The sequence below is a fragment of the Mastigoproctus giganteus genome, chromosome 4, assembly GCF_048544385.1.
Source record: "Mastigoproctus giganteus isolate SK-2022 chromosome 4, ASM4854438v1, whole genome shotgun sequence".
NCBI classification, from domain to species: domain Eukaryota; kingdom Metazoa; phylum Arthropoda; class Arachnida; order Uropygi; family Thelyphonidae; genus Mastigoproctus; species Mastigoproctus giganteus.
The window spans coordinates 165,997,525-166,019,934 of NC_143578.1; the positions used below are offsets into that span (position 1 = coordinate 165,997,525).

At 37.0% G+C, this 22,410-nt stretch overlaps 1 protein-coding gene across 1 annotated transcript in view; it reads right to left on the minus strand.

Annotated features, from left to right (window-relative positions):
• Positions 1-1,428: 1,428 nt before the first annotated feature.
• LOC150087172 (histone-lysine N-methyltransferase SMYD3-like) overlaps positions 1,429-22,410 on the minus strand; it is a 153,407-nt gene continuing 132,425 nt past the window's right edge. The window contains exons 11-12 of the mRNA XM_090371866.1: positions 6,589-6,697; positions 1,429-1,638 (exon numbers count right to left, since the gene is read on the minus strand). Coding sequence (XP_090227992.1) covers positions 1,525-1,638; positions 6,589-6,697 — 223 coding nt within the window. The 3' untranslated portion in view covers positions 1,429-1,524. The remainder of the gene's footprint in view (positions 1,639-6,588; positions 6,698-22,410) is intronic.

A 22,410-nucleotide genomic window follows, 5' to 3' on the forward strand; every position in this document is an offset into this window, starting at 1 on the left:
TGAATGCACATTTATATTCATATACCTTTTATTTTGTATAGACGTATATTCATCTAGAGTCAATGAATACCGTTACCTTAAAATAAAATAAAAAACAAAGCAGTTGAACGATCCAGACAAACGAACAAACAAAAGAAAATGTGCGTAACAAAAAACTATATTCGAGGGCTAACTAAAAAAAAAAATAGAATCCGGTTTTAGAAGCTCGGTTTCGGTTTTAACAACTCAATATGAAACCCGGATTTAACCGGTTTATAAAACCGGTTTGCAAGCCCTAGTATTTTGTCTAAGCTTTTACTAATTGCAAACTTCAAACCAACAAAACTCACTATAACCAAATTATTTCAGCCTTAATGTCAACTATTTATCTATATTATTCCTTACTGTAGCTGTTTTCCCCACTGTAATTTAAATGTGTAGCAAACTTTCAGCATTTATGCATTATCATGTGCATGTTCATTCAAATAATTGGACGGTATTGGCCAAGAATTTCAAATTCTACATCAGGAAATAAAAAACTATGTAGAGTAATGATAATTTTTATAATACATAGATATGGGCTTAATTTTACTTGACAGAATTTTTAATGTCAGAATTACGGTTGTGTGAATGCTTTAAGCTGACTTTTGCATTTTTTAAAGATGGTATAGAAACTAAGAACTTTATGGATTTACTGACATACATCTTCATTTACTTTATCATTGTCCTGCCAGGGCATGTAGTATAGCACATTACCTTGCTGATAGATACTGGAGTTGTCTGGATATGTACAAAGAGTTGTACTTGTTCTGTGACAACAGAAAGGTAGGTGTTTCCATTGATTAATAGTGATCAGAAGATCCATGGCATGTTGCATTGATTTACCTCAAAAATTAAAAGTATAAAACTATTGTTAATGTAAAAAATCAAGATGAGCAGTATTTTAAATGGTATGTATTATTTGCTTTACATCCAATAAAAAAAATCATCCTGAAATTTAAGAAATTTTGAAAGCAAATTAAATTTAAAAAAAATATTTTTTCTGTATTATTAGTTAATCAATAATTTCCTGTAACATTAAAGTTGAAAGCAAAATAATTCTATCAATGTTTTTCATTAGGGAAGTTTTTTTTTTGTCTTTTACATATAACTAAAAAGAGCAGATAATTTTTAAGTCTTAACAGGTTTTGAGACAAAACCTTTGCTCAGTTCTAAAGTTAATGATTTTGTTATATGAATTAGTGCAAAAAGTATGTACTAGTATGACATGATACTTGCAAATGTAATAAATAAAACTACATAAAAATATTTATGTGCCAAAAATCATATATACAATTGAAATTTTACATAATATATAATTTAATGTAACATAAGTTTATGTAATATACAATTTCAGGGAATTTTATAAATAATATATATATACAATAAACATAAATTAATTTGCAGGTTCATAAAAGTGAATTGTAACAGCTGTGCCATCCTCTGTTTTGGATTCATCAAACTAATAACATATAACTTTGCATGCCTCATTATATACCAGAAGGTTTAAGATCTAGAGCATTTTGCAAACTTTTCACATTGACATTGATAGATAAATTCCAGAAGAGATTGGTACAAGGAATGTTTAGTTCCATGGGTAGCAGAGAGTATTTTCTCAGCCTGTTTAAAAAGAAAAGTGAAATTACTCATTTTTTCAGTAATATACTTTCATATTTCATACATTATACAGTCGACACTCTATATAACGACCCCCCAGGGGAAATAAAAATTGCTGTTATATCGATTGTTCATAAAATAGCATTAGGTTAATGAGAAATCAGCCGGGACCAACCACATAGGATGTTATAATGTGTGGGACGTTAAAATGAGGGTCGCTATAGAGAGCTTAGACTGTGCAATTTTCTCAAATGTACTTTGACAACAAATCTGGTAAGAAAAAAAAAAAAAAATTTAATAAAGTAAGGGCTTTAATTATTATTAGTTATTTGATTTTTTATGGCACATTGATAGCTTAGGCCATAATGCACCAAGTCAAAAAGTCCAGTCTTGGTAACCTATAGATACGTTACCAAGTAAGAATGCAATACAAATAAGATAATGGACAAAATATACATTAAACAGCTTATTTAAATATAATTTTAAAAATTAATTGATTCTAGAAATTTATAAATGTTAGATTTATTGTTTCTGTTGGATCATCATCAGATTATGAAAAACAGTTTAATTAAAGGGCATGAATAGAATGAGGAGGAATAAATCAGTTAAAATGTAAAAAATCATTAGAATGGGTTGCAGGATTCAAAAATAGGAGGCTCATCTGCCCTCAGCAGAAAGCAGCGTAAGATGACTGTCCTATGCAGAGCTGAGTAAGAAAAACTGCCTATCTTTGAATGCTGCACTACTACTGTCCTCCTGGTGATATTTATTCGACCTTGAGAATACTGTATGGTGGGGGGATGGGGAAAGGAGACATCGTTCATATTCAAGAAAGGAGGCATTGTTCGCATTCCTCAGATCACCTTAGACACGAGAGGGGACACGGATATGCCTTTCGTTCTAAACAGATTCTAGTTCCCTGTCACAGTAGCGTTCACAATGACAATAAGTCACAGGGGGCAGACTTGACTAGGTGAGATTATTCATGGTTGTGTTAATTACTATGTTAGCACATCAAACATCAGATTCCAGACACCTGTCAAACAGACTGATCGATATCTAATCAGAAAATGACCTAGGTAATTATTTACCTGTACATTTGTAGTGACATAATTGCCCTGCCCACTTGTATCACGTGACCCACACCCCTCTTCTCCCATTGGCTTCCCCACCATATGACATTCTCAAAGTCAAATAAATATCACTAGGAGGAAAACTTTAATGTATAGAGAAATAATATTTATAGATCTTTTAAAGTGATAATTTAGATATGAGAATGGAAAATTATTTTACAGAGCCCTAATATTAGATATACATGTAGAACATTTCATGAAGGAAGCAACCCTGAAATACTTTGACAGAATGATATTAGCATATACAGTTGGTCGTTGACTTACGACTCACTTCTGTTCTGACTGACAGGTCGTAAGTCGATCTGGTCGTATGTCGGCCATATATTTATTAACAGTATTTTTTAACCTTTCTAATATTTTTTTCATCTTTATAATTTATTTTTATAATCTTTTAAATTTTTATCATCTTTTATTTTTCATTTTAAATACAGTAATGTTTTTATCTTTTACTTAGCGATACTGTACATACCTTCTTTCTACACCTAGGCTATCTCTCTCTCTCTCTCTATGAGGTTAAATTCAAACGTTCTCTACATTTTAATTGGTTTATTATTCATACTGTTTATAAAAAAACAAAACTACAATCTATAATTATATTGCACATAATGTAATGTAAACACAAAAATACAATCTAAAATTAATGTAAAAATTAATACAAATGAAATTTACAAAATCAATTTTTAATCTTTGCTTGTGCTGGATTGTGCATCGTCAGGGTTATGTTCTTGGGTTGAGGTAAGAGATGTTTATTTATAGAGACATTATGCAAAGCAAATCTTTTTTTTAAAATGCTTAAACCACCCAGTACTAGCCTGAAAATCTTCTGCGTAATCGTCTCCAGCGCATGATTTTAAACTCTGAAACAAACTTCTAGCCTTTGCTTGCACTGTGTGAAGGCTCATGGGTGTATTTTTTTGTATTAAATCTTCCATCCACATAAACAACAATTTCTCCATTTCATGGATGGGTTCCTGTCGTTGTTTGGTTATAATTGTAGACTTAATAGGTGCAGAACCTTTCACAGCTTCCCGAATTCTTTCTTTGTCCTTAAGTATCGTCGATACCGTGGAATGTGATAACTTCAAGTCACGTGCTATCGTATTCACTTTCTTTCCGCCTTCATACTGCTGAATAATTTTCATTTTGCACTCTGAATCGCCGACCGGGCTAGCCAGGTGGGTAAAGTGCCTGCCTGGAAACCCAAAGGTCGCGGGTTCGAATCCTGCCTCGGGCTTGGATCAGAGTAAAATGCAAAAACTTTGGGAGGTGCATTATGGCCACAGAAGCCGATGCACCAACAACTAACAAAAAAAAAAAAAAAAAACCACTCTGAATCAATAGTTTTCCTTGAGTTCTCAGCTGGCGTATATGTAGATGAAGGCATTTTCCTTTTACTAAACATTTTATGCATATTTCAGTAGAATTTTAATTAATACACCACACGCAACAGATGCTTGAAAGCGACTGGGTGTATGTGAGAGAGAGCGACTGAGTGTATGTGCCTGGTGCTGTCCTCAGGCCTCCCGTCATCAATGTGCCTCCTCACCTGGGTTATGGGTGTCCTCAGTAGTGACTTCCTGATTTATTATTAATTTATTCATTTATTTATTATTATTTTTTTTTGTGGTCGTAAGTGTGGCCGGTCGTAAGTCGACGACCAAGTGTATATGTAATATATGTTGTGTGTGTGTGTAAAATATGACCTGATATGCTTTCTATACAGGGTGTTTCAAAAATGATGGTCAACAATTTAAAGGTGAAAAGTACACACTAAAATAAGCAAAAAAAGTCCCAGTGAACATTGGGCCGCAAACGAACCATTTTCGAGATAATGCACATTTTCTGTTAAGTTCCGCCACTGAGTATGGGAGCACTAGTTTAGCAAAAAGCTGTGAATACTTTTCTAAGGGTGGTTTTATTAAACATAAGATAATACATTTTTAATTTTTGGTTTCAACATCACAGGATTTTACAGATGTTCCAGGATGTTCTTTCTAACACCCTTTCCTCAACATCAGGTGTTATGCTTCTGGGCCTACCTGGTCATACTCCATGTGCCAAGCACTTATGTTTTCTAAGGCACTAATGTACCCTAATGAATGTGTGCCTGTTGGGCTGCCTTTGGCGGGGAAATGCTTCTTGGTACAAATGTGCAGCCTCGAGTGCACTGCCATTGGCCTTACCATGCATAAAGTGCATGTCTGCATACTCTTCGTTGCTATAACCTCTTTCCATGTTGACTATCCTTTGACAAGTACTAGTATGCCTGCTACGTCTCAGAGCATTGAGAGATGGGAAACGGAGAGAATGAGCATAATCTAACCTAAACAAACTAGTCAGTGGTGGATCCCATCTCTGATAGTTCAGCTTTAAATTATTGACCATCAGTTTTGAAACACCCTGTACATGTATATAAAATTTCGTCTCTAAATAACTTGAAGAAATGTAACTCATTCCATTTGCATTTATATATATAATCAAATGAAGAAGACAAAAAAAGCTACTAATCAGTGCATGCTGCTTATCGTGTTCATGGATAATGTTAACCTTTGTATAATGTTATCACTTTTACCAAGTCTCGATCAGCCATATATGAATATGTAGAAAAAAACATTTACTGTAATCAGCACTTTGGTTTTTGTTATCACTTTTTTTTTTCTTTTTCACTACAGTTAATGCATGTGCAGTGGAAGTGATTAGTTAACATTCCAATTTTTTCTTGAACTCTGACATGTCACATCCAGTTACTGTTGCTGCTGCTTTGTACAGTTCGTATGGTTGCTGGTGTCATTACTCTGTGAAAGAAAGTACTTTTTTTGTACTCCTAGCAATGTGACTGTTTTATAACAGAGCATTAACCCTTTCTTCTTGATTTTAATATTTTCTTTGTTTTTGATGGTTTGCAAAGATTTTTTATTGATAACTTTCTCAAATAAATAGTGGACAGTCAAAGTATTTTATATTTCTCGATTTTAATGTTTTCTTTCTGTATGCGTGTTTTTTTTACATATACTTTTCCACTCTTGTGTAAATATTGAGAGTTACCTCAATATTCAAATAGGAGATCTTTTCCAACTTCTGGGATAAAATTAATTAGAATAAATCAAAATTTACATTTAATTTTAAATCTCCAAGTATAAGCAAATTATAAAAATACCTCAATGTGCTCATACTTCCTGTACATGAACCCTCCAAGAACCGGAAAACAAGTCGACATCAACCTTCCCCAGACGCTAGATAACCCACACACTCAAGAAGACTGAACACATTTTGTCAAAATTAAAATCAAAACTCCGTATAAAATCGTGAAATGTGTTCAGTCTTCTTGAGTGCATGGGTTATCTAGCGTCTGGGGCTAGTTGATGTCGACTTGTTTTCTGGTACTTGGAGGGTTCACGTATGGGAAGTACGGCACATTGAGGTATTTTTATAATTTGCTTATACTCAGAGATTTAAAATTAAATGTAAATTTTGATTTATTCTAATTTATTTTATCCTGGAAGTTGGAAAAGAAGATCTCCTATTTGGATATTGAGGTAACTCTCAAATTTATTAGTACAGTTTATAAAAAGGAGATAAATTGATATTTCGATCCCTTAGATACTTTACAATACTCTGTGTAAATAAACAATGAAGAATGCAGCTAAAGAGCTGCAGTCTTGTTTCACTAGTTATTGTTATCAATGGGTTATTATCAATTTAGGTGAGTCCCAAGTGATGAGCAAGCGTGTCCACTGTATTTAAACAAAGTCTGTAACTGGGGGAAAAAAAACCCCACCAGGCTTGAGATATTTGATAAATAACAGGTTGATATATTTACCTCTAAAAAAGTACATTCAGAATCATCAAAGTGGCCTAAGTACAACTGGATTTTTCCAATTTTAAATAACTGAATTCCCAAATTTGGATGAAAATGTCCGTAGTAGTACCTATATTTTAAATGAGAAAAGAATACAAAATTTTTAGAGATCTTCAAGTACCGTGTTAATAGACTAGTAAAGGATAGCAAAAGCTTAAAAAGCGGTACTCACCTTGAATTAAATCTGCGATGGCTTACTTAGGCATCGTGGTTAATATTTAAGTTGAATTGTTAAATTGAATAAAATTAAAAGGGAGGAAGTAGGTAAGTATTGACTGAGTTAAAATAGGCACAAGGAGACAGAAGCGTACACATCCAATCCTTGGTTGTCATTGAAGTAAAGAAGCAAATGAATAATTGAAAACTAAATAGGTGAATATAGCGAAGCCAATAGTCATTACGAGGACTTTCGTTAGTTAAAACGTCTTCAGTTGGCAATGTGTGGGGAGAGAACGCGCATGGTATTTAAGAATAAAAAATTATACTCTCGTGATGCCTTTTTTGACATGTGGGAACTTTAATCGCGAGAGGTTCCAAATTGGGGAAAGATTGAAGGGGAGTTTGGAATTTAGAATTTTGAGGTTAGAGTGGTGCCGGTACCATTCAATAGCTAGGGCTTCATATTGAAGTATTCTGTAGCTGGATTTTAGTTTAATGATGGAAATGGCAGAGTCAATGAGGGGATTGTGGTTGTGAGTCTGGGCATGTATTGTAAGTTCTGTAACAGATTGGTTAGACATGAGACTATGGAATTGATAGTATGCACGGGTGTTGGATGTTTTTGATGAGCCAAATATGGCAGTGGTACTTCCGATGTAACATCTGTTACAATTCGGTTGACAATTAATGAGGTATATTATATTATTGAGGTCGTTTGTAGGATATTTGTGTGTGTCTTTATAGGTGCTGAAGAAGGATCCTAATTTGTTGTAGGTGGAAAAAACAAGGGAGATATCAGTGTCGTTAAATAGGTGGCGGAACTGTCCTGCCAGTTCATTGTGATAAGGGAGGACTATGCGGATGTTTGTTTTATTTTTGTCTCTGGTTGGGTTGTTAGATTTAATTTTATTTTTAGCGATGTAGATTGTGTTTAAAATAAGTTGGTGGGGATAACCTCTGGATATAAATTTGTCAGTAAGGTATTGGATTTCGTTGTGAAGGTCGGTAGGTAAGGAACTGTACTTCAGTGCATTGTGAATTTGATTATATAAAACTGCCTTTTTAGTATTTAGGGGGTGTTGAGAAGCAAAATGTAAGTATTTACCGGTGTTTGTATTTTTCCTGAAAATTTTCGTATTTAATTTTGTGCCTGTTATATAGATAGTGAAATTGAGGAAATTTATCTGATTGTTTTGTCCAATTTCAAGGGCAAATTTAAGTCTGTCGTGTATAGAGTTGAGTTTTGCGAAGAGGTTATCAATGATGGATCTGTTGCCTATTACAAGAATGTCGTCGGCATAGCGCATGTATAGTTTTAGTTCAAGTTAAAGGGGTGTAGAATTTGGCTTTCAATGGCGGCTAGATAAATTTCGGACAATGGGGCCGAAATGCCTAGTCCCATTGGTAAGCCAAATATTTGTTGGAAGATTTTTTGTTGAATCTAAAAAATCTTGCTTCTAATAGAAGGGTGGTGAGCTCAAGAATATGGTCCATAGAAAGGGAGGTACGTTTTGTTAAGGTATCATCTGTTTCTAAGAACTTGCATAAGGCTTGTAAAGTAAATGGAATATGGACATTTGTGTAGAGAGAAGTGACATCATAGGAAGCTAAGATGTCTGTATCGAATATTGTGATATTATTGATTTTTTGAAAAGCTTAATTGTTGTTATTGATCTTGAATGTGGAACACTTAATAAGGGGGGTTATAATTTTGACCAGAAAGGAGGATAAATTAGCGAAAGCTGATTTGCTGTATGATACAATTGGCCTTAAAGGGTGGTCGGTTTTGTGTAACTTGATAATCCCAAACATGTGGGGGAGGATGTTATTGCGAATTCCAATTTGCTGTAGTGTGGAAAGGTTGATTTCCTTATTTTGCCTGAGTTTCCTGAGAATTATATCGAGTTTGTTTTTAAGTTATACGATGTTATGGTTATTTTCATTTATGTTCATGTCTAATAATATTATTAATAATATTATTAGGCATTAGACATGTCTAATAATATTATTAGACATGTCTAATAATAATAAAAAAACTCAACTAACCAACACACTCATTAAATATTTTTCCAATAAGTTACACATCGCCTTTTTACAAAAATGTCTCCACCACAATATCATTCCCAAATTTGCCCGCCTTTTTCCTAAAAATAATTGTAAAAAATACCCACATATCATACACCGCACATCTATCATGATCATCCGTGAAGAACTCAGGAAGAGATTTAACAAAAAATATAGCTTCTTAAATAACATACACCAACTTAGATTTTACCTTAAAAAAGAAATGACCCCTCATGCCTGGATCGAGTTTACCAACCAAAACAATACACGTATTAACGCTACCACCCAAGAAATAATACAAAGACATAAAAAAAAATGCAATTCCCTCACGTCTCGTTCCCCCCAAAAAATCACCACCATTAACCTCTCTTCCAAATCTTTTACACCTGCTGAACTTTCTGGCCTGGAATACGGCTTTAATTTTGCCATCAAAAATCAACATTACCCTGTAAAAGACTGCATTGTTGAACTCCAGTCCAAGTTCGAACAACATCCTGATAAATGGCGTCTAAAACACCAAACCAATAGTATTATTAACATGAAACTTTCTTCCCGCTCTAATATAAAAAACAACAGCTTATGGATTTACACAAACTCAGTAAAACTTCTAACGTTATTACTCAAAAAGCTGATAAAGGAGACACGATTGTTATAATAGATGAAGATACCTACACCGAAAAATTAGAATCCATCTTAGCAGACCCAAACACACACATAAATGAAAATAACCATAACATCGTAAAACTTAAAAACAAACTCGATATAATTCTCAGGAAACTCAGGCAAAATAAGGAAATCAACCTTTCCACACTACAGCAAATTGGAATTTGCAATAACATCCTCCCCCACATGTTTCGGATTATCAAGTTACACAAAACTGACCACCCTTTAAGACCAATTGTATCATACAGCAAATGAGCTTTTGCTAATTTATCCTCCTTTCTGGTCAAAATTATACCTCTCCTTACTAAGTTCTCCACATTCAAGATCAATAACACCAATCAAGCTTTTCAAAAAATCAATAATATCACAATATCCAATACAGACATCTTAGCTTCCTATGACATCACTTCTCTCTACACAAATGTCCATATTCCATTTACTTTACAAGCCTTATGCAAGTTCTTAGAAACAGACGATACCTTAACAAAGTGTACCTCCCTTTCTATAGAATTTTTGTTGAATCTAAGATTTCTTAGATTCAACAAAAAAATATTCCAATAAATATTTGGCTTACCAATGGGACTAGGCATTTCGGCCCCATTGTCCGAAATTTCCCTAGCCACCATTGAAAGCCAAATTCTACACCCCTTTCACCTTGAACTAAAACTATACATGTGCTATACCAACGACATTCTTGTAATAGGCAACAGATCCATCATTGATAACCTCTTCGCAAAACTCAACTCTATACACGACAGACTTAAATTCACCCTTGAAATTGGACAAAACAATCAGATAAATTTCTTCAATCTCACTATCTATATAACAGGCACAAAATTAAATACGAAAAATTTCAGGAAAAATACAAACACTGGTAAATACTTACATTTTGCTTCTCATCACCCCCTAAACACTAAAAAGGCAGTTTTATATAATCAAATTCACAATGCACTAAAGTACAGTTCCTTACCTACCGACCTTCACAACGAAATCCAATACCTCACCGACAAATTTATATCCAGAGGTTAACCCCCACCAACTTATTTTAAATACAATCTCCATCGCTAAAAATAAAATTAAATCTAACAACCCAACCAAAGACAAAAATAAAACAAACATCCGCATAGTCCTCCCTTATCACAATGAACTAGCAGGACAGTTCCGCCACCTATTTAACAACAATTATTAAACTAAAATCCAGCTACATAATACTTCAATATGAAGACCTAGCTATTGAATGGTACCGGCACCACTCTAACGTGATATCTTCTGATATCTTCCTTGTTTTTTCCACCTACAACAAATTAGGATTCTTCTTCAGCACCTATAAAGACACACACAAATATCCTACAAACGACCTCAATAATATACCTCATTAATTATCAACCAAACTGTAACAGATGTTACATCGGAAGTACCACTACCATATTTGGCTCATCAAAAACATCCAACACCTGTGCATACTATCATTTCCATAGTCTCGTGTCTAACCAATCTGTTACAGAACTTACAATTCATGCCCAGACTCACAACTACAACCCCCTCATTGACTCTGCCATTTCCATTATTAAACTAAAATCCAGCTACATAATACTTCAATATGAAGACCTAGCTATTGAATGGTACCGGCACCACTCTAACCTCAAAATTCTAAATTCCAAACTCCCCTTCAATCTTTCCCCAATTTGGAACCTCTCGCGATTAAAGTTCCGACATGTCAAAAAAGGCATCACGAGAGTATAAAATTTTTTATTCTTAAATACCATGCGCGTTCTCTCCCCACACATTGCCAACTGAAGACGTTTTAACTAACGAAAGTCCTCGTAACGACTATTGGCTTCACTATATTCACCTATTTAGTTTTCAATTATTCGTTTGCTTCTTTACTTCAATGACAACAAAGGATTCAATGTGTATGCTTCTGTCTCCTTGTGCCTATTTTAACTCAGTCAATACTTACCTACTTCCTCCCTTTTAATTTTATTCAATTTAACAATTCAACCTAAATATTAACCACAATGCCTAAGTAAGCCATCGCAGATTAATTCAAGGTGAGTACCGCTTTTTAAGCTTTCGCTATCCTTTAACTATGAGAAAAGAATTTATTATCTGAAGACTATTTTACTAGTGACAAATGGGCCTGGAGTACTGGGGTCCATAGTTTAACAGATATTTATTTAAAGTATACCCAGTAAAATAAAATAAAATAAAATATTTCCAGAAGCTTTCGGAACTCGTGTCCCTTTCTCAACTGACAGAATTTTTAAATACATTACAAGCAAACTGTGGCACGTTACTCATTCGTCATTGTTGTAGCACGGACGTGTGCTGCCTTGCGCCAGTGATCATCCATCAATAAAACGGTTGTCTCCAGGATTGGATGTATACGCATGCCTTTCTGGCGATTTAATGCCTTAGGGTTGTTCATTATGTTTAGTGACTCTAGCCATAGGCGGTGGCGAAAGTGTCGCGCGTGGTCCACTATCTCAAAGTCGCGCTTGGGGTCAAGATCGTGGTTGGTAGCCCAAAAATGTTCTGCAAGCGCGGACTGGTCAGTTTCGGCAAGCCGGATTGCTCTGTCGTGTTCCGTGAGGCGATCCTGGAGACGTCTCGATGTCTCACCTACGTAGCAACTGTTACAGGCCCTACAGGTGATACGGTACACTACATTGCTGCGTAAGACAGGTGTGACAGGGGTCTTCACACTGGAGACAAGTGAACGTAGGTTCCTACCTGGTAATTGTACACATTTTATGTTGTAACTTCTCAGGATCTTCGAGATACGTCCTGACACTCCTGGATAGTACGGAATGTAGGCGGATGATATGCCGACTTGCTTCGGAGGTCTTGGGTTGGAAGTAAGCTCTTGTGCCTGTAACAAGCATCTGTTTAGTACATGGGATGGATAACCGCATCTGGTTAAGTCCGCCTTCACACGGGAGATCTCGTTACGTCTAATTGTGTCGGTGCTGGAATGGCTCCAGGCCCTGGAGAACAGGGTGCGGGCAGTGCTATTGAGATGGCTTGGAGCGTGGCCGGACCCGTAGTTGGTGAATTGACCGCACCACATGGGTTTGCGGTATACTGAGGTCTCTAGATGTGGGCCTACGCGATGCACTAGCACGTGCTAGTGCATCGCGTAGGCCCACATCTAGAGACCTCAGTATACCGCAAACCCATGTGGTGCGGTCAATTCACCAACTACGGGTCCGGCCACGCTCCAAGCCATCTCAATAGCACTGCCCGCACCCTGTTCTCCAGGGCCTGGAGCCATTCCAGCACCGACACAATTAGACGTAACGAGATCTCCCGTGTGAAGGCGGACTTAACCAGATGCGGTTATCCATCCCATGTACTAAACAGATGCTTGTTACAGGCACAAGAGCTTACTTCCAACCCAAGACCTCCGAAGCAAGTCGGCATATCATCCGCCTACATTCCGTACTATCCAGGAGTGTCAGGACGTATCTCGAAGATCCTGAGAAGTTACAACATAAAATGTGTACAATTACCAGGTAGGAACCTACGTTCACTTGTCTCCAGTGTGAAGACCCCTGTCACACCTGTCTTACGCAGCAATGTAGTGTACCGTATCACCTGTAGGGCCTGTAACAGTTGCTACGTAGGTGAGACATCGAGACGTCTCCAGGATCGCCTCACGGAACACGACAGAGCAATCCGGCTTGCCGAAACTGACCAGTCCGCGCTTGCAGAACATTTTTGGGCTACCAACCACGATCTTGACCCCAAGCGCGACTTTGAGATAGTGGACCACGCGCGACACTTTCGCCACCGCCTATGGCTAGAGTCACTAAACATAATGAACAACCCTAAGGCATTAAATCGCCAGAAAGGCATGCGTATACATCCAATCCTGGAGACAACCGTTTTATTGATGGATGATCACTGGCGCAAGGCAGCACACGTCCGTGCTACAACAATGACGAATGAGTAACGTGCCACAGTTTGCTTGTAATGTATTTAAAAATTCTGTCAGTTGAGAAAGGGACACGAGTTCCGAAAGCTTCTGGAAATATTTTATTTTATTTTATTTTACTGGGTATACTTTAAATAAATATCTGTTAAACTATTTTACTGTTTCGTATATTCTGTAGATTAAAGTAATTGATGTTAAAACAAATTAATATATTGCTCTAAAAAAAAAAAAAAAAAAAAAAAAAACGCTATGCACTGTTAAAATACAAGATAAGATAAAATGTTCTTTAACATTTTATAGATTTCTCTATAAAACATAGAGAATACCAATCTCTACTGTATCAGAATGCCTCCTAATTTCACTAATCCTAAACAGCTCTTCCCTTCAGTACTTTGTTTCTCCTATCATGTTTATGATCATGTGTGAGAAAGACAATCATATATGTAGGATGTTTCAAAAGGTTGGAAAAAAATTTTTAAATAATTATGGCATAAACAGCAAAGCTTTTACAATAATTTCCGCATATTATTGTAAAATTATGAGAAATTTTATGCAATCAAAATTTTATTTTTTTCCACATATCAGAAGGGATTTGTATGATGCACACAAAATGATGTCAATGAAATACATTATTCATAACCAAAAGTATGGTGGAAAGCGCTCCATGTATCTATCACTGTATTCTAGTATTAAGCTGTGTTATTACCCAGATCATAGTGTGAAAATTATCTGTTGGAAATGCTGTAACTGTTTGACATGTGGCACTTTTCAATGATGGCAGATATGTCAAATTATCTCTGTATACACAACACTTGATATAACTCCATAACCAAAACTCAGCTGGTTTAAAGTCTGTGGATGTAGAAAGCCATACATATGTACAAACATTATCTGCCAAGTAGATGGCATGTTAAAAAAGTTGACATGAGTAATTATTTTACTGGGATGACCATGTGCATGAATGTTATGGCACTGATGCATTCCTTTCCTGAAAGCTATGTATGATGGTGTGGCATATAGGTCAATGTATCACTAAACTGTGATTATGCAGGAGTTCACAATCCATTGGCAAGCATGATTTTAATTTCCCAGATACTGACTGGAATTTGTGGGTTGGTCATCACTCACACACTAGCAAGGCTTTTGTGGATTTATTGGATGATTGTTTTCTACATCAGCATGTTCGGGAGGCAACTAGAGGGAGTAATATTCTTGATTTAATTATCAGTAGTGATTCTTCTGCATTAAGAATCTGCAGATAAAGGAACCACTAAGTGGCAGTGATCAGAGTGTGTTGAAGTGGGATTTACTCAAAGAGGTAACTACCATCAGGGGTAAAGGGAAGGGTTTTTGCTTTTGTAAAGGTGACTATGATGGTGTGAACAGTATTTAAATTCTATACAGTGGGACCAACTGATGATGTTACCAACAGCAAATTCAAAATGGGAAGCATTCAAAGAACTTATCTTGGAAGCTACTAGGCTTTACATACCAACTAAGAAATATTGTTCAAGGTTTAGGCCTAAATGGATGTGAGATGAACTAATGAGACATATGGCAGAGAAGAAAAATGCATGGGATACATATAAATTAATGGGTGACATGGAAGCCTATGATAGATATAAGCTGGTCTGTAACCAAGTCACAAAGGAGATTAGGCAGGCAAAGGCAGATTATGAGAAATCCTTGGCAAAGGATGCAAAGAAAAACAGAAAAGAGTTCTTTACCTATGTAAACTCTAGAAGGAAAGGGATGAATCAGATTGGTCCACTGGATATTGATGGTTCAACAGTTGAGGATCGTGCTCAGGTGGCTAACAAACTAAATGAGTATTTTGCATCTACATTCACACATGAGGAGTTATTCAGGAAGGGGAATGCCAGAGGTGAAGTAAACTCTGGCAGTGAGCTAGATTATTTTGTAATAACTGAGAGGAAAGTGGAGGAGAAATTGTTGAGGATAAACATAAAAAAGGCATCCGGGGTGGATGGGATCTATCCAGTTATATTAAAGGAGGCAGCAAAAGGAAGTAAGCAAACCCTTAGCCATAATTATGAGAGCTTCTTTGGACTCAGGGGAGGTACCCATAGACTGGAGATGTGCAAATGTGACCCCAATTCACAAAGGAGGATCAAAGGCTGACAAAAGTAATTATAGACATGTGAGTTTAACTTCTGTTCCAAGAAAATTAATGGAGGCACTGGTTAAAGAAGCACTGCAGGATCATATAGACAAGACTTAAGTTATAGCTCGGACACAGCATGGTTTTGTTAAGGGAAAGTCTTGCCTGACCAATTTGATTGGATACTATGATGCAGTCCGAAAGAACTGGATGCAGGGAATAACTTTGATATTATATATTTGGATCTTAGAAAGGCTTTTGATACTGTTGCACATGGAAGACTGCTGCACAAATTGGAGCAGTGTGGCATTGGAGGCAAATTGCTGCTATGGATAAAGGGATGGTTGTGGGGGAGAAGACAGAGAGTGGTAATCAATGGACACTGCTCATCGTGGACTAATGTTATTAGTGGAGTTCCTCAGGGTTCAGTGTTGGGTCCATTGTTGTTTTCTGTATTTATAAATGATATTGATGATGGTATATCAAGCTTAATGTCCAAGTTTGCAGACGATACAAATGTTGGCAGGGTTGTTAAGGACACTACTGACGCTATGCTGCTGCAACAGGATCTGGAAGGGTTGAGCAGATGGGCTGAGAGGTGGCAAATGAAGTTTAACATTGACAAATGTAAAGTACTACATATGGGAACCAGTAACCCCAGAGCAACGTATCAACTCTGTGGTACTACACTGACAGTGGTAGAGAATGAAAAGGACCTGGGGGTAATTGTGCAGGCAGATATGAAGTTCTCTGAGCAGTGCAGATGGGCTGCAAGAGTAGTTCATGGTGTCTTGTCAATGATATACAGGAATTTTTCTAGCAGGGATAAGGAGGTGATTATTCCCTTGTATAAGGCCACACCTTGATTGCTGTATACAGGTCTGGAGGCCTCATTTCAGGAAGGATGTAGAGCTGCTGGAATAAGTACAGAGAAGGGCAACAAGATTATTGAATGGAACAAAGGATTGCTCTTACGAAGAAAGGCTTAAGTTTTGAAAACTACAGTGTCTGGAGACTAGGCACTGGCGAGGTGATCTCATAGAGGTGTATAAAGCCTTGAATGGTTTGGGCATGCTCAATGCCGATGGGATTCTTCCTCTTGCTCAGAATAATCACCTGAGAGGGCATAAATTCAAATTGAGGAAAGACAGATGTAGGACAGATGTGCAGAAATTTGTCTTTAGTCAGCAGGTAGTTGGTTGGTGGAACAGACTTCCATCCCTTGTTGTGGAAGTTGATAGCCTAAATAAATTTAAGGCTCAGCTGGACAGGTATTTCAAATGAACGGAGGGGTGAAATGGGAGTGGGTTTTTTTTTTTTTTTTTTTTTGGCTGATGCTGCACAAGCTTACTTTCTTGCATCATATGCCTCCACTAATGCTATGGAAGAATCACATCAAAGCACACCACACCAGTTTACTCGAATCTTCTGTATTGCAGCAAATTCAATGGTTGTCTGTTGCCCAAATACCATTTAGTATAAAATGGGCGTAACCCAAAATTCATTGAACAGCCAACCCGTTCTTGTCCTGAATTGTTGTAAAGGTCATCTAGTGAATGCCTTTCTCTTCAGTAAATCTTGTTGTAGTAATTGCTACACATGCTTTATTTCATAAGGATACCTGTAGCACATTCCTTATCTCTATGGCAGTGTAGCAGAGTCACCAAACCAAGTTACTTGTTTGTTTGTTGTTGTTGTTTGTTATTTGGTTTTTAGGAGCATTAGCAATTAAGGCCATATTGCTCCAGGAATATGCGGTGGTCGTTTCCTGACCTTTCCGCATCCTCCGTATTTGGTGGGCATGGGCTTGAATCCTGGTCTAATCAAGAAGCGTGTGCTACGCACTGCTGCTCCTGCCCACCTGGCTACGGAGGTGCCCCATGTTACTTGTTTGAAGAGGTCTTGGTTTGAATCCCATTGGTGACTGAAGTAATTTTATTAATGATCTCTTTAATCATGGCTGTAGTTAGCTGATCTGAGAGGGAGAAGGGGGGAGAATATAGTTCTTCCATAAATTGTGTTTTTAAATCCACATACAGCATACATCAGTCCATGAACATGCATACATATGCACACAAACATAATATATCAAAATACTACACTAAAAAAAAGTTCTGTAAGTAATTTTTAAATTGGAGAAAGATTCTGAAGATGTGATTTCCCACTTGTAAACCAGATTGTCATCTAAAATTATCTGATTGAGGTATATAAAGCATTGAGAGCGGCAGATGGAAGGGGGAGAAAGGAATAACAATAAAATTTTCATATAACCATTTAGTAGTCAAGTTTTTCCCGAGAAAAGCAAAAAATTGTCAAGTTTTTTAATGCTTCCAAAACCTGTGTGTTTGTGTCCCCACATTGCTCTTTACATTCCAAAAACTTAACCATGCACATGTGGGGGGGATTCATTTTTAGATGCCATCTTGAAACAAGATGGCTGTCATCTAATATAATTGGCACCTATATACAACTGATCATGATCCAACCAAAATTACAATACTCTTTTTGGAACGGAGAATAAGGGGAAGAGAGTACACCTATCAAGTCCATTCTCACTGGGATACTTTTGTTTTGAACTAACATCTTGAAACAAGATGACTGCCTGTGGAATTATGAGTTAATCTGATTGGAACTCGTCTGTCTGCAGTCTAATGGAAACAAAATATACCAATATTATGAGTGCATTCTGCTGGGGGTATTTTTATTTTGATTTGCCATCTTGAAACAAGAGGGATATCATGTGATATAAGCACCCGTTTAGAACTTATGTTTACAGAAAGTACTGTAAATTTTGTCTAATCCAAACAGAATTTACAGTACTTTTTGTGGCAAGATGCCAATTGTTAACTTGGGGAAAATTTATGAAATACAGTTGATTACATGTACTGATCAACGTATCTATTTATTTCTTCATGTATGATGTCAAGAATATCATCAAAAAATGCTGAAAATAAGAGGAAATTTCCTTACCAAATATATTCGCATGAATGCAGGAACTGTGTAAATCAAATGTCTGGTCTACAATTATTACACTTCAGTTTACAAAACTATCTAGATGCACTGAAATTATTTTCACTGTTATCTTCCAAACTAGTTAAGGATTTGTTCAAGAGCAACTGAAGTTATATTGCACCTCCCACAAATGTAAGAGATATTTATAATCTCCAGTGATCTATTATTTTAAAATGGCTTTATATTTATGGTTTTGCATAAGGAAGATGAACAGTTCACCTATGTGTTTTCTATTTTAAAGTAATTTCCAATATGGTCTTATGATGGCATTGGAAATTAGAACATTTTTGGAAGGTGGGAATCATCTGTGACTAGCAAATGAGTGGGATGGATATGCCCAATACATATTTAGGCTAGAATAACATCGTTCTTCCTGTTCACTCTTAAACATGATGTCCATTGCTCTGGTTTAGGTTTAATATGCAAGAGTTTATTATTTATTTGATAACGGATTTGTAAACTTATGTTGAAGAAAGGAAGTTAAGTTGTCACATTTTTTGGCATGATTCGCACTCTCATTTCCTTGAATTCCAGCATGTCCTGAGATCCAGCAAAATCTGACTCTTTTTAAATTCAGCTTGCGCAAAATTTTCTTTAAAAGTAAATGAACAGGACAATATTCATATTAAAGTGCATGTATTGCCCTTAGAGAATCTGTATTTATTAAAGTCTGTATATATTTAATTTTGGAAATGAAAGTTTCTCAATGTGATCCAAAGCTAAAATTACTGCATATAATTCTGAGATGAAAACAGTACATTCTAAGGGAAGCTGTGAAAATACAATATTTGGTAGGACAATTGCTGCGCCTACTTTAGTGACTGTTTCAAAACTGAGTGTATATTTAGCATTAGCATTAGTAGAGGCATTTGATGCGAGAAAGCAAACTTATGCAGCATCAGCCAAAAAAAAAAAAAAAAACCACTTCCACTTCACCCCTCTGTTCGTTCAAAATATCTGTCCAGCTGAGCCTTAAACTTATTTAGGCTATCAACTTCCACGACAAGGGATGGAAGTCTGTTCCACCAACCAACCACCCTCTGGCTAAAGGCAAATTTCGGCACGTCTACCCTGCATATGTCTTTCCTCAATTTTAATTTATGCCCTCTCAGGTGATTATTCTGAGCAAGAGGAAGAATCCCATCAGCATTGAGCATGCTCAAACCATTCAAGGCTTTATACACCTCTATCAGATCACCTCGCTGGTGCCTAGTCTCCAGACACTGTAATTTGCAAAACTTAAGCCTTTCTTCATAAGAGCACCCCTTTGTTCCATTCACTAATCTTGTTGCCCTTCTCTGTACTCGTTCCAGCAGCTCTACATCCTTCTTGAAATGAGGCCTCCAAACCTGTATACAGTACTCTAGGTGTGGCCTGACCATCGCCTTATACAAGGGAATACTCACCTCCTTATCCCTGCTAGAAAAATTCCTATATATCATTGACAATACACCATGAGCTACTCTTGCAGCCCGTCTGCACTGCTCAGAGAACTTCATATTTGCCTGCACAACTACCCCCAGGTCCCTTTCATTCTCTACCACTGTCAGTGTAGTACCACAGAGTTGATACGTTGCTCTGGAGTTGCTGTTTCCCATGTGTAGTACTTTACATTTGTCAATGTTAAACTTCATTTGCCACCTCTCAGCCCATCTGCTCAACCATTCCAGATCCTGTTGCAGCAGCATAGTGTCAGTAGTGTCCTTGACAACCCTGCCTACCTTTGTATCATCTGCAAACTTCGACATTAAGCTTGATATACCCTCATCAATATCATTTATGAATACAGAAAACAATAATGGACCCAACACTGAGCCCTAAGGGACTCCACTAATAACATTAGTCCACGACGAGCAGTGTCCATTGATTACTCTCTGTCTTCTCCCCCTCAGCCACCCCTTTATCCACAGCAGCAATTTGCCTCCAATGCCACACTGCTCCAATTTGTGCAGCAGTCTTCCATGTGCAACAGTATCAAAAGCCTTTCTAAGATCCAAGATATAATATCAAAGTTATTCCCTGCATCCAGTTCCTTTGTGAATGCATCATAGTATCCAATCAAATTGGTCAGGCAAGACTTTGCCTTAACAAAACCATGCTGTGTCCGAGCTATAGCTGAAGTCTTGTCTAGATGATCCTGCAGTGCTTCTTTAACTAGTGCCTCCATTAATTTTCCTGGAACAGAAGTTAAACTCACAGGTCTATAATTACTTATGTCAGCCTTTGATCCTCCTTTGTGAATTGGGGTCACATCTGCACATCTCCAGTCTGTGAGTACCTCCCCTCAGTCCAAGGAAGCTCTCATAATTATGGCTAAGGGTTTGCTTACTTCCTTTGCTGCTTCCTTTAATATAACTGGATAGATCCCATCCACCCCAGTTGCCTTTCTTGTGTTTATCTTCAACAATTTCTCCTCCACTTTACTCTCAGTTATTACAAGATTCACTAGCTTACTGCTAGAGTTGAATACACCTCTGGCATTCCCCTCGCTAAATAACTCCTCATGTGTGAATGTCGATGCAAAATATTCATTTAGTTTGTTAGCTACCTGAGCAGGATCATCAAAAGTTGACCCATCGAAATCAAGTGGACCAATCTGATTCATCCCCTTCCTTCTAGAGTTTACATAAGTAAAGAACTCCTTGCTGTTTTTCTTTGCATCCCTTGCCAAAGATTTCTCGTAATCTGCTTTCGCCTGCCTAACCTCCTTTGTAACTTGGTTACAGATCAACTTGTATCTATCATAGGCTTCTGTGTCATGTGTTAATTTGTATGTATCCCATGCATGTTTCTTCTCTGCCATATGCCTCATCAGTTCATCTGACATCCATTTAGGCCTAAACCTTGAACAATATTTCTTAGTTGGTATGTATAGCCTAGTACCTTCCAAGATAAGTTCTTTGAATGCTTCCCATTTTGCATTTGCTGTTGGTAACATCATCAGTTGGTCCCACTGTATAGAATTTAAATACACCTAGTGGTTCATTTTTCTGCAGATTCTTAATGCATGAAGAATCACTGCTGATAATCAAATCAAGAGTATTCTTCCCTCTAGTTGCCTCCTGAACATGCTGATGTAGAAAACAATCATCCAATAAATCCACAAAAGCCTTGCTGGTGTGTGAGTGACCAGCCCCCAAATTCAAGTCAATATCTGGGAAATTAAAATTTCCCATTATAAGACTCTCTGATTTAATGGCCCACTCTATTTCCTTGTACAGTATCTTATTATACTCATCAGAGTCATTAGGCCTATGGCACACTCCTACTCTCAATTTTGATCTCCCAATGCTTATGTCACACCAAACTGACTCGACACTGCACTGTCCAGCGATGTCCACTGGCTTAACTTCCTTGGATTTTATGTATTTCTTAACTAATAGCATAACCCCTCCTCCCTTCCTATTCAGTCTTTCCTTTCTGTAGACATTGTACTCCCCAAATTCCAGTTCTGCATTCCTTATATCTGTGTGACACCACGTCTCTGATATCCCAAGAATATCTGCCTTTGATGTTTTGAGCAATACCTCAAATTCATCAAATTTATTTACTAAACTCCTAGCATTGGTGCAAGTATACATGCACCTATTTCTATTCTTAGCTACCCTAACACAACCCATGTGTTTACTTGTACCACAATGACTCCCGGCAGTCTCTGAAATATCCTGCATCTTGTTTTTCAGGCTTCTGCTCATTCCAATAGAAGCACTGCAAGAATCTCTTTCACCTCTGTCAGTGGCTACTGTTAATCTATTCGTCTTTGTCTCCCCGCAAGCTAGCAGTTTTCCGACCCACCTAACACTGCCTCGATAGCATCAGCAAATAT